General features: G+C 42.4%; 1 protein-coding gene across 1 annotated transcript in view; it reads right to left on the bottom strand.

The window, feature by feature from the left end:
• The window catches only part of LOC136848545 (RNA cytidine acetyltransferase-like), a 427,260-nt gene that overhangs the window by 99,602 nt on the left and 313,601 nt on the right, over positions 1–14,057 (bottom strand). Inside the window, exon 15 of the mRNA XM_067120821.1 lies at positions 5,644–5,882. Coding sequence (XP_066976922.1) covers positions 5,644–5,882 — 239 coding nt within the window. The remainder of the gene's footprint in view (positions 1–5,643; positions 5,883–14,057) is intronic.

The raw sequence follows: 14,057 nt of genomic DNA, 5'->3' as shown, positions 1-14,057 counted from the left end.
CACTTCACTATGAGCAGTTTTTTCATGGTCCATAAGCGCACGCACTGAATCCCCTAACTGGGCCACAGAATTCACCAACAATTCAAACTTACGATCAAATTTCGCTTCTAGGGTGGCAATGGCACTGGGGTCGGAAGTATGAGAGCTGGGTACAGGAACAGGTGGAACAGCTGAAGGACTGGGAACTGGGGACATAACAGAAATAACAGGAACATCAGAGGAAGGTTTCAAAGATTCCTGTCACTTCTAGCAGTCGCTTTCCTTTTCCTATCTCTTTCCAACTCAGAAAGGTGAGAAGTCAAAATTTTCCATTGTCTATGGTCCCAGTCAACACATTCAGCACAGGTCAGATCTAAAGAACACTGCAACTCGTACATACTATATGCAAACCATATTTAGCAGAAGTCAATCTCATATTGCAGCCCTTCCTGCAATAACGAGTGCTAGACGTACTTGCGTCGGACATTGTCAAAAGCAAGTTGATTGAGTCTCAAAGGGGAAAATAAGTAAAAATTATGGGATTTGTTTTAATTAAGTAATCCTGACTAAATAAATGCCGAAGGGCAACCAAAAGAATCCAAAATACTTCACCGATTCTTCAAAGAAAACAACCAGTAAAGTCTATGAAAATCGGAAATTTAAGCTGCTGCTCACAACCTTCGTTGGGAGCTGGCAGAAATAAATTGAGCCTCTCTGCTGTGTTGTTCCGTTCCTTCTCCGAAAGTGGGCGGGGCTCGTTAATTACACCAAAAACAAAACAAAAGAATCACTACTGCAAAATTTCAAATTTTAGATGCCAGTTACCAGAAATTGATAGCTATGTAATTATTTCGTAAGTTACTTATATAAAAATCCAAATTTCATCCATAGGCAACACTCGACACTCCTCCCCGGCTATACGCCTTTGACTTTCTCTCTTCTCTCTCTCACAGAATACATATCCTTTAATGAAAAAACAGCAAAATATCAATGAAACAATATTTCATTTACAGAATCCATTTATATTTGATGTAAAAACCACAGTTCTCTCTCTCCCTCTCTCTTTCTTTCTCACTACACACATACTTTAATGAAAAAATACAGTAGTTAGTGAATTAATAGTGTTGCTCTACGAAAAAAAGCGAATTGGTGGTAATTTTAGAGATGCGGCCCAAAGGAAAACTCGCGAATTAGTGAATGATGTGTTCCACAATAATCCTCAACGAAGTGAAGAGCGGAAAAGTGAAGCGCAAAAAAGTGGGGTAGCACTGTATTATTTAATCTTATTAATCTTAATTTTAATATTTGAAAATCAGTATTGTAAATCATTATTTTATCATAAAAAATGTACATATATATTTAGTCAAGAAAATATGAAAATACAGTAATTAGTGAATATTGGTCTACGAAAAATCCACAACTAGGCAAATTTTCCACAAATAATTTGGAGATAGGTTCCATAGAACAATCCAGGAATCAGTGAAGCCACGAATCCTGAACCATGGTAGCCTAGCCTACACTATAAAATATACTCTTTACATACACGGTATAGTAATTATTAATACTGTATCAGCTAATTCTGGAGGTTCATGTAAATTGACTTATGATAATTCAATACAAGGAGAAATTGAATAACAAACAAGAATTAGCTTAGCCTACACTATGGTATATTGTTTACATACACGGTAGCGTAGCCTACATTATACTCTCCTCTATATTCACGTATCATATGATACAAACGTCAACACAATGAATATGCATCTTTTCCATGGATCTTTTAAAATGTTATGCCTTAATTCACTTTATCCAATAATATTGTATATATTCTTATACTGCTTTTGTATTATAAATTGCGATCATAGCGATCAATGTTTTGGTTTGGAAATGTTTACGTGGTGTTTATTTCGCTGCATTTAACTCAGTTCTGAGGGCTTTTCTTGCTTCTAGTTAGCGTAAATGTATCTCTAGATACTTTACTTATATGGGGGCAAGGTTATTTTTTGTTATACGAAGTGTTTTTAAGCCGAAATATAGCTAAAATACGTTTTGTTGTGAAATTAATTCATCTACTATTTTTGTTAGTAGATGACAATGGCCGTTTGGGGGCATTTGTTTTGTGTAAAAAAGATTCAAGATTCCATTCGCTATTTTCACTTGATTTCATCATAATACAAACTTTATGTATTTATCGTTTATCGGCATAAAAATAACAGCAATGTGTTCTTTCATGCACAGTAGTTTTGATTAAAATACTTTCCCTCCCATTTTAATTACGATCGAGTTTAATCCATCTTGCCAATGCACGATAATTTACAGTATATAGTCATCAGCAGCCTGAACATTGTTTTCTCTGCTTCAGCTACAACTTGCAGCTTAAATTTAGCAGTATATTTCCTTGCCGACCTTTTATCCATACCGAATAAGGGTATAATGTAAAAATATATCAGTCCTATTCTACTTAATGTCAAATGTGTCATAACGTATGGTAATTGTTTATTACCGTACGATGGTTGAAATACCAGGTAAAAGGCTTTTGTTATCCGATTCCGTTATAAGCAAAACAACAGTTTCTCGGTCGGTTGTTTATGGCTGTACGCATTTACGCAAGAGTATAACGTTACTAACAATACTTTTATCATTCTTTTCTACTTTTTTAACAAGAAGATGGGGTAAAGAGATGGAGGAAAAGTTGTCTATTGTAATTTGGTCTCTCTCACTGCCTGATAACGCTGCTGCCTGCGCCCGCGCGAAATTTAAAAATATTTTGCAAATAATATTGTGGTAGTGGTATTAATTGCTTACCCCCTTGCAAAATCGAATTATTGTAAGGTGAATTATCGTAACTTGAGCATTACCTGAATATTTTAATAGTTTTATCACAAAAAGTACATTTAGTCATGAAAATGAGATGAAAATACAGTATTTAGTGAATGTTTCTCAGTGAAAAAATACAGCAAATTGGCGAATTTTCCGCAAATAATTGGTAGATACTTCCAAAGAGAAATCCGTGAATACGTGAGTCCGCGAATCATGAGAACGTGAATCTGGGGGGTTTACTGTACTACAAAAATGTAAATTTAATAACCCCATAAGTAAAAGCAAACATTATGAGAGTTTTCTGACTGTAACATCACAAACAGCAGAGTAACATCTATTATAAGTATACCCGCAACATGAATTTTCATTCACACTTGATAAATGTTCCCCAAAATCAAGGATAAATGGGGAACTTTCTATATCACAAAATCCATTTCCTTTGATTATTAATTACTACAAATATAAAACCTTTTACTAAATGCCAAGGCTTGGAAGTCAAGCACAACTGCGAACTGCTATCACAGCTACCTTTGGTAATGAGAAGTTAGCCTACCACGATTCTGATTTTAGGTAGCCTAAAATTATCTACCAGTGTTAAAAAGTCATTAACTAGTGAGTTTCAACAACCAAATTCTCTGATATCATTGCATTACTCTTGAATACTGCTTTGTTAGACTGGAAAAAAGAAGGACAGCATGGCACTATAGCGTAGCCTGGCGATCCAATCCTAATTTCTCACCATGAGGGAGATGCACCAGCTCCCAACTTTAACAAATATAAACCTACCAGTTAAAAATCTTAAAGAGCTAAAACTTTTTCATGGGGCTTAAACCCATGCACTTAACTTTCTTCTGAGTTTAGTTCTTTCATGGTGACCAAAATAAGATCCCGGCAAAAATAATCTGGGAACAAAGCTGCAGAGGTTGCTCACTGTCAAGAATTTTCCCCCACGACTGGGAAGGTTCTAAGTCTCTGATGGCACAGAACTGGGATGATCAGGCCTGAACATGGGAACAAAGGTCCAGCAAGATCAATGAGGGTTTTACAATTTTATTTAAAAAAAATAAGCTAATTAAATTTAACATACATTAACACACAAGGACCACAAGGGCAGGTACGAGAGTATGCTGAAAGCTATACAAAACCCCCTAAAACTGAAAAAAAAAAAAAAAAAACATGCCTCTAAAAGCTACGATTTGCACAAAACTTATTTCCATACAATCAGGCTACACTTGAAATGAATACTAACTACATCAAGCCCCGGATGGCAAAAATGTGAAGGGATTAATTTAGCATACTAAAGGAACCGGCTCTTGACTTTAAAATGAATGATTTGGCTGCGGAGGTGACAACGGGGAGGTGCGTACCTTACCTGAAAGCGATACCCTCGAGAAAGACACATATCGCCTCTCTGCATGCTTCGTCGTCACTTTGGTTCCCTTTCAAAAATTATACATAGGTTATTTTACTAAAGGAGGTACTTGATTGTATAAAAAGGAGCCTCTCTGACATTCCTGACAAAGACAATTCACCGGACACAAATAATAATCAGACATATTTACAGAAAAAAGTGACCCACACACTCAGCCGCCTGCTTATTACTCCCCCTCACTTATCCTGAGGGTTGTGAAGGATTGTCGAGAAAAAACGGATCCAGTTTTTTCACGACACTCACTCTGCAGACACCAAGATAATAATGAGGAAATGGCCAACATACGCACTGCTGTCACATCTGTTTGTGACGGACAAAGGAAAAACCTAGCAGTCATTGTAGACAGAGATAGAGCCCTCTTGTCTTGAGTCCTTTATATTCCATTACTGTGCCAGCATGCACTACAGGTATTCTGACTGAGACCAACTAGAAGAGAATTTTTTGAGATTGGTTGGTCTGTCATATGGAACCCTGGGGGAGACCAAGAGACTAACTCCTTTGAGGATGAACAGCAATACGATATCAAAAATACTTAAAATAGGTTTATATATCACATTATGCTAATAACAATGTTATCCTGAGATTTGAAGAACCATAACAATATAGGGGTAAGTTTAGTCTGCAATTATAATTGGTGTTCTATTTTTCAATTGCTGTTATATTCTTTTACGTTCACTTGCTGGTGCATCTTTTTAACAATTTAGCAACCAATTGGTCACCATTAGTCCTGGGCCAATGAAATTCTATAATTTTTTTTTCTCCTGGTGCTCACTACAGGCAGATAGCTACCAGAGCAGATCAGCAGTAAATTTTCCAGTTAACACACTGCCTGTTGCTGGGGAACTTTGGCATAAAGTCCCCAGTCCAAGTATGACTCAGTTTTTTTATAATAAAGCTCTTTTGCTATATTGTTTTTGAGATTTTACAAGCTTTGAGATTTAATGCCAACAAGATGTGAGATATACTTAATTGCCAAAAATTAGAATATCAAAATTCTGCAAATACTTAGTGGATAAAAATCTATTCACATATAATGTCTCAAAATAAAAAACATCAAAACATGGGGTAAAAAACTGAGTACCCATCACACATTGTAACTGATCAGACTAAAGGAGAGAGAGAGAGAGAGAGAGAGAGAGAGAGAGAGAGAGAGAGAGAGAGAGAGAGAGAGAGAGAGAGAGAGAGATTCTAATACTGTATTAAGGATGACTCCCTTCTTTTATCTATTGTAATGCTTTTTACAACTGTAACTTGATCCTTTTATTATTTTCCGTGACCAGAGTTACTGGAAATGGTACAATAAGAATAGATCTGAACTTTCCATGAACACATCCTAAATGATGACAGATAAACATATCATTAGCCAAAATGCATTGTACTTCTAATATTCATTATAAACAAAAGGGTTTACAAACCTTTTTCTCTGATATATCTATCATGACTTTGAATGACTGCAAGTGCAAGTACTGGAGAAAAGTTCCTTAATGGTCCACCAAGAAGACCTATGAATCGACGTAAGAACTCTTCACATGAATCCTTGACCCACTCAATTCTGCTAGGTAATGACACAACACCACTTTCACCAGGTTCTTCTTCTACTAAGGGATGAACCATTACACAGTTGTGCTCTCCAGTGATTTTATTGCTTACTTGGCTGTTGGTGAAAGGAAAAGAAAAAAGTCATACAAGCATTAACTTTATCGTATCCTTGGCTCTTGGTAAATGCAAAAGAAAAAATCATACAAACATAAAAACAATTGAGACACTGTATGGAGGAACTGGCAATGGAAAACTCTGGTTACTTTTCTTCTTTACATCATCAAGTAGAGTAAACCATATACTGGCATTCAGTGGGTAGATATTGCCAACTCTAACTTTATAATGCCAGTGGGTAGATATTGCCAACTCTAACTTTATGGGTAAAAAATATAATCAAAGACCAATAATGTTATATCAATCAAAAAGGAATCCTCTAAAGTTCCCAATGAAACTGACTAAGCCAGAATCTGTCAAGAAGAATTATCGATCTGAAAAGCATAAGGACATACGGGTAAAAAACATATGAAGTGGTGCAACTTTCATTAATACAAGGTTCTAATAGCAAGGGGGAAGGCTGGGTTAATCATACTAATATAATATATCATTCATGTAGTTATTATTATTCAATTAGTACTGGTACTTTACACAAATATACAAATACTTAATTTAAGATTTATTCTTTAAATACTTACCTCCCCATTAAAGGATTTTGACAAAGGAAAAATCTATTTCTGGGGAGAGACCTGTGTCACCCGGTGAAATAACCTTTCAGCACTTATTTCTAGGTAAAGCTATTGCTAAATATACCAGAGAAAAGCTAAAAAGCTAAGCCGGAGTTACTACCCCCGGTGCGAGCTCCATGAAATGGAGTCGTGTATGAGAAAGGGTGAGATTGTCACAATCACAGGCCTCCGCCCTGTAAACATTCCCAATGTCAAAAAGTCCCACCGAGTGAGGTGCCGTTACAAACCCCGCACCACTCGCGGACTGTAAACAAACGGCGTCACCCACATTCCACGTTAGCACCCCATCCTGGAATGGTATTTTATCAGGGGGGGAAAAGCAAGGAATCATGGGTGGGTCACCGGGTGACACAGGTCTCTCCCCAGAAATAGATTTTTCCTTTGTCAAAATCCTTTTTCTGGGTTTTCCGACCTGTGTCACCCGGTGAAATAATAACAGAGAAATCAAAATACCATCCTGAAACAAAAGGGAAACTTGTAGAGGAAAGTAATAAAACTAAAAGTCCACAAGAGTTTTAATTATCCCGGTAGCAAGATGTGGTATTTAGATATAATAAAGATACTTAAATTTAATGTAATATTAAAGTGTACATAAATATAAAATCATCCTTAGATTAATGAGTACATAAAAGTGAAAATTAGGTACTAAACATTATACTTAAGACTAAGGTGGGGAAACTATGTCCTACAAGATAAGAGAACACACGTAATATTTAAATTAAACACATAGACAAGACAAAACTATGACATGGTCAGGAGACAGGCTGTGAAGCATGCCTGACCTGGAGGTGACCGAAGGGGAAAAAATGAGGCAGGTAGGAGGGAGGAGAGTGACTGAGTACTAGGAAGAATTAAACGGAGGGGGAACGATGTTCCTGCCGCCACTGTAGTGAACTTCAGAGCTTCTAGTGATTTCAGATATTGGCGTTTAAAAACTACGGAGACTTCCACCCGTATATTTTGAAAGATCCTCGAAATTCATATAATGGAAATAGTTAGTGGAGGTGGCCACTGCCCTAATGTCATGTACTTTTGGGACTGAATCTGGGTTTGCATGTTTAATGAAATACAAGATCTGTTGTCTAATGGCTTTCACAGAGATAGTTCCTCCCCTTCCTTACAAACAGAGGCCCCAAAGTTATCTGTGAGGTCCTGTCTAAATAGGCTTTCAAGGTAAAGACTGGGCATAAAGACAGGTCTTGTGGGAGGGGATGACCTTCCAGGAGACCACCTATCTCGAGGATCTTCATTTTTAGCTAGGAACTTAGGGTGAGGAGCTAGCAACACTTCACCTGATGGAAGGAAATCAATATGGTTGGGTTCTCTAGACAGGGCAGACAGTTCAGAAATTCTAGCACCTGAAGCTAAACTAATCAAAAATAAGGTCTTCCTCAATAAGTTAGTGAAAGAGCAATTCTGATTATCTATTTCTGAGGCTAACTTAAGAACATCATTTAAGAACCAGGAAACCGTATGTGGGCGGGTTACTGGTCTTAAACGAGCACAGGCTTTAGGGATTGACGAAAAATAAGTCTGTTAAGTTAATCTTAAACCTGTGCAAAAATATCTTTTTCAAAGCTGATTTTGCTGTAGTAATGGTACTTGAGGCCAGACCTTTCTCAAATAATGACCTAAAAAATGAAATAGCTAAATTAGTGGTCATTACAGTTGCTTCAGATTCTTTTAAGAAGAGTGCTAATTTCTTAACTGCTGAGTCATACTGTCTAAGAGTGGATTCCCTTTTGTCTGATTCTAGGAACAAAGTGTTAATAGGATCAATATTAGCATCCTTCTGAGCTGCAAACTTCATGAAATCCACAAAGCCAGGGCATTCTGAATTCTTGAGGAAGCTGACATAGTCTGAGTTTGTACTATTTGCGTCAGTTTCGGGTTGGGAATTTGCAAACACCGAAGCTTCAGCTCTAGAAGAAGTGGAAACCAGTTGCTCTTCGGCCAGTTGGGAGCTACTAGGGCTATCTGACCCTTGAATGTCCTGAGCTTGTGAAGGACTTTCAGTAACAGGTTTACTGGAGGGAAGAGGTAGATCCTTTTCCACTTGTTCCAATCTATGGACATTGCATCTGTGGAGTGAGCTAGAGGGTCCAGGTTGGGAGCAACATAACAAGGTAGTTTGTGGTTGCATTCTGTTGCAAAGAGATCTACTTTGAGACCGGAACTTGATTGCAAATCCATTTGAATGAAGTTTTGTCCAGGGACCATTCCGACTCCAGCGGAGTTGTCCTGGATAGGGAATCTGCAATGACATTCCGGACCCCTGCAAGGTGGGTAGCAGACAGATGCCACCGGTGTTTGTTTGCTAGAGAGAATATTGCTATCATAACTGGTTGATCCGACTCGATTTGGAACCTCCCCTGTTTATACAATGTACTACTACTGCGCTGTCCAGGACCAATCTTATATGAATCAGATTGTTTGGACGCAGTTTCTTCAGGGTTAGAAAGACTGCCATAGCTTCCAGGACATTGATATGGAACTGGCGGAACATGGTGGACTAAGTCCCCTGTACCTTCTTGTGTTGAGAGTATCCTCCCCACCCGCTTAGGGAAGCGTCGGTGTGAATTACTAATGATGGAGGAGGAAACTGAAGAGGTACTGACTTCGATAAGCTCTTGACAGTCGTCCAAGGCCAGAGTCTCTTTTTCAAAATCGGCGGAATCAGAGATACTTTGTCTCTGAACCTGACATTGGCTCTGCTCCGCCATACCCTGTTTATGTCTTTCAGTTTGGATTTCAAAAGAAGATCCGTCACTGAAGCAAACTGAGGAGAACCTAAGACTCTTTCTTGGGTACGACGGGAAGCTTTCTTGTTCTTGAGGAACTGTCTGGTTGCCTTTGCTATTTCTCTCCGTTTGGCGGCGGAAGAGATAGTCTGTGTGCAGACAGGTCCCACTGGATTCCTAACCATTGAAAGCGACTCCGGAACTAGGCGGATTTCTCCTTGTTTATCTGAAAGCCCAGTGATTCCAGAAAGCCGATTACTATGGCTGTTGCTTTCCGGCATTCGTTGACGTTGGATGCCCAAACAATCCAATCGTCTAGGTATGCGGCTAGCATGATCCCCTGAGACCGGAGTTGCTGAACTACCGTATCTGCCAGTTTGGTGAAGATTCTGGGGGCTACATTGAGACCGAATGGCATGACCCTGAACGAGTATGCTTGATTTCCTAGTCTGAACCCCAGATAAGGAGAGAACCTTGCAATCGGGACGTGATAATAGGCGTCTGAAAGATCTATAGAGGTGGTTACGGCTCCACGGGGCAGTAGGGTCCGAACCTGCGAGATTGTAAGCATTCGAAACTTGTCGCATTGAATGTAGGAATTTAGACGGGACAAGTCTAGAATTACTCTTCGCTGACTGGAACCTTTCTTTGGAACACTGAACAGTCTGCCTTGGAATTTCAGATGTCTCGCTTTCTTTATTGCCCTCTTTAATAATAGATCTTTCACAAAGTCCTTCAGAGCCTTGGACGGTGATTGATGGAACCTGACTTGGGGGGGGGAGGACTTCTGCACCAACTCCACCCCAGTCCTTTGGAGACTATGCTCTGGGCCCAGGGACTGAAGCTCCACTGGTCCCGAAAATGGTATAACCTCCCGCCTACCTGAGATATCTCACTGGGTGGGAGAGGGTCTGCCTCCCCTGGAGCCTCTGCCTCCCCTTCCTCTGGAGGAGGAGCGGGGTGTTCCTCTACCACGGAAGTATCCTCTAGCTCTCGTTCCCTTTGCATTTTGAATCGATCGAAATGCACCCTGGCTTTCATAAGAAGCGTTGAAAGCTGGGGAGGAGACATAAGAAGGAGCAGCGAGAGGTTGATGGGCTGGTTGGACCAGCACATACTGAGGTTGAGGTTGAGACTGAGAGGTTGAGGGATGACCAGGGACGGGGACCTGGACAGCCTGCAAGACAGTCTGAGTCGGGAGCCGTTTAAACTTCTTGAACTTCTTCCCGGGCTTGGGGTGAGTTCCGGCGGGCTCAGACTGCTTCCTCTTAGAGGATAAACCCCAACGGGAGCGGAGACTCTGATTGGCCCTAGTTGCCTCAGCTAGGACTGCATCAACCTCTTCCTGGGGGAAGAGATTAGCTCCCCAGATGGAGCTTTTTCATGAGCCTGTTAGGCTCATGACGGATGGTGGCTGCTTAAAAGATGTGTTTTCGGCAGTTCAACCGGCCTTAATGAAATCATACAGGTCCTGCTGAAAACTCCCAAGAAAGATTTCGTCAGCACCTGAAATAGCACGATCTTCGCTATATACCACTGACGTTGCCTCTGCTAAAGTCAGAGAGTTTAAGGACCTACTAAGTCTGTCCTTAGACTCAGCTTCAGCCTTCAGGAGCGACTCCGGGATCTTAGGGAGTTGTTCGCTGAAGAGGTTAGAAGCGCAGTCAGGGTCCAGCCGAGTAACCGTGAAGGTGTCCGGAGCTCCTACCCAAAACTGAGAATCTCCGGGTAAGACAAGAGAGGTGGGATCTGTCTCCCGGAGATGGGGAAGGGGCTTACCCTCCATGCAAGCCTGGTTGGTGAGGGAGGCCACTTTAGAGGTGCAAGGGGTGGGGAGAACTTCTCCCAGAGAGAACATTGTGAAAGCACCCTTGGCCGGAGTGAGTTTGGTGTTCTCCGCCTGCCACTCCGACAAAGTCCGTAGTAGGGCCGACTGGGCCTGGTCCCTCGGGAAGATGACAGTTTCCTTGGGGACCTTATCGGACCGAACCCATGCCTCCTCGGTAAGCCTGCCATAACCTGCATAAGGTGATTGCAGGTTAGGAGGGAAGAATTCTAATTCCTCCAGCCTACGAGTGCCTAGGCCCTCGATAGTAAGGGTACCCTCATGCTGGGGGGCAAAAAGGGTCAGGTGCCAGGGGTTTCCTTTATCAAAAGGAGGTAGGCTGGAGGTGTCCGGGACGGAGAAGGGTTTGTTGGCCGCTCCGCCACTCATGAACCCGGAGATTAAAGTCCTTTGAGACTTAACCTCTTCTGATAAGGAGAGCACGGAAGCATTTGAAGAAGACAGTTGGCTCGAGAGTTGCGACAGCTTGTTGTCAACTCTTTTGTCGAACTGCTTCATAAGAAGCTCAGCAAATGCTTCAGCATCAAAGGAAGGAGGGGGGGAACCTCTTTACTTTGTTTAGACCGTGCTCCCTTCCCAGAAGTAGAGGCCTTGCTCGTAGATGGCACGGGGCTAGGGGGCCGTGACGTCTTCGAGGGAACCCCGGAGCGGACTTTCTGGGACTTTAAGGTCTTTTTCTTTACTGATTTAACCTTAGGGACGGTAGACCTTGCACCGTCCATAAGGCAAGAGGATTTCACAAATCCTCGGAAGGAAGAAGCAGTGGAAGAAGGAGAGCTAAAGAGTAAATCACCTGCCTCACTTACCCCCTTACCTGCTTGCATTCATCGGTTCGAGGTCCAGATTAAGAGCCGCAACATCCTCGGTGACAACTCCGCATGCAGCGACTTCTTCCTGGGAGGACTGCGTCATTTCCCGGATCCCAGCGATCAAGGGGGCAGCTACCTCGTCTGCAACTGAAGCTGAGATCCAGGCGCCGGGGAAGAGAACGTTGCAGACATCTTTTGACAAAACGTAGGGTTTCCCTGCCCCGACGTTCCTCCCGAAGCCGCTGACCCAGGTCTTGAGGGTCGACATCGAAGAGTCCCGAGAGCTGCGGTCAATCTGGAAGAAGGAGAAAGTCAGGTGCCGAGCCTCCTAAAAGGAGAATATCTTTCAATTATCCATAAGAGACAAAACTGAAGGTGAACGTGAATCGGAAAGGAAAAACTAACTTACCGACTCATCCAGAACCTGCTCATAGAGGGCGTAGCACACCTCACAACCATCAGGGTGCCAGACGATCAGGTCCCCTACGTGGACAGCACACCCGGAGTGGGACCTGCACACCTCATGTCCGCTGGCTTGATGCAGCACAGCGGTGCACCCCTGCTCCTGACAACGCACCATCTGTAAGTTGACGGGTATATGAGTATGCTGATAGGGCTGCCGGAGTGGATTGCCGAAGCAGTGTCTTAGGATAATAGTTATCCAGGTAGGTCCCGCCGGAGCATACCGGGAGGATAAGGGACCTACTGGAACATGCAAGATCAACTACCTAGAGGGACCACCGGAGTTAATCCGGAGCGACAGGAAGGTCCCAAAAGGACAGTTAACCTACAAAAGGTAAATAAATAAATGTGTATATATATATATAATAAACAGTTATCCAGATAGGTCCGCTGGAGTGAACCGGGAGGTTAAGGGGCCTACTGGAACATGCAAGATTAACCTAAAGGGACCACTGGAGTTAATCCGGAGCGACAGGGAAGGTTCATAAAAGGATAGTGTATATACATAATATAATATATAATATGAATATAATATGTATGCATTCTAGGGAAAGGTCAACTATAAAAGTGGATATTTCTGCTTGGAGCCGGGGGAGTCCTGTACTCTAATACGGTGACGGCGGAGGAGGTGTAGTGAGCACCGTCCGACCAAACACCGTACCCACCGGAGTGGAAGGCGACAAGAACGCCCGACTACCTAGCAGAGAAAACACAAAGATAGCTAGTCGGCGGAGGGTAGATACTGGGAAACTATAGGTGTTCTAAATGAATAGAACAAAGATAAATGTCATAGCGTGTGAATAACAGAAGACAGTCAGGTGGGAAACTCTAACTGGCAACATGAACACAAATTTCCCCCTGAGATATCGTTCTGGGAGAACGACACTCGGTGGGGAAAAAGGGCGCACTGACACTATAGGAGAAGGAGGGGGTGGTATAGGCCATGAGCGAGGGATCCAAAGTAGCGACCAGGGGGTGAGTAAGCACTCTCCGGGCGCCATGAGATCCAGCCTTCTCCCTTCGATCGGACGAATATGTACGAACGATACTAAGAGAGGAGAGGATGGGGGACTCTCAAAGGCCCAAAAAAGCAAAGAAAGGGAATGGGAAACAGGGGTGTGGGAGCAACCCCTGTCCCCAACTGAGGTCTCGATTGGGTGTGACCGGGTAAGGTCGGAACCCGGTAGCGAGAGAACAGACCAATCAATGCAGAGGAAGGGGATACAAGGCTATGGCGTAAGGAACAGGATAAAACTCTCGGGCCTTGGTAAGTTAACATATTATATGAAAGCGAACCAAGGGTGGGAGAGGGTGAGGAGGTGGGGGGGGGGGGAAGGAAGGAGTAATGGGGGTAGGAGAGGGGGTATACATGAAGATGGAGAATAACCCGAAGATGTGGTTCGGATAAAGGTAGGCTACGCGAGATACCCTCGCTATTCCAGCTTAACCTTATTAGGACTCAATAGTCTAAACGGAAAGGCCGAAACAGGGAGAGGGAGAAGCGCAAGCCCGACTTCTCTAACCAAACGCCACACAAAGGGGAGCTCCAACCATGAACCCTCCTACACACCAAACCTTCTCTCCCAAGAAAGGGACGAGAACGCCATAGCCTAATCCTAGGCTAACCTAACACAGCCGGCTGGCTGACGGAGGAAGCCCAGGGGAAGAAGGTATCTACTCGACTAGCCT

The sequence above is a fragment of the Macrobrachium rosenbergii genome, chromosome 19 (genome assembly GCF_040412425.1).
Source record: "Macrobrachium rosenbergii isolate ZJJX-2024 chromosome 19, ASM4041242v1, whole genome shotgun sequence".
NCBI classification, from domain to species: domain Eukaryota; kingdom Metazoa; phylum Arthropoda; class Malacostraca; order Decapoda; family Palaemonidae; genus Macrobrachium; species Macrobrachium rosenbergii.
This window is presented reverse-complemented; position numbering and strand designations above follow the sequence as displayed.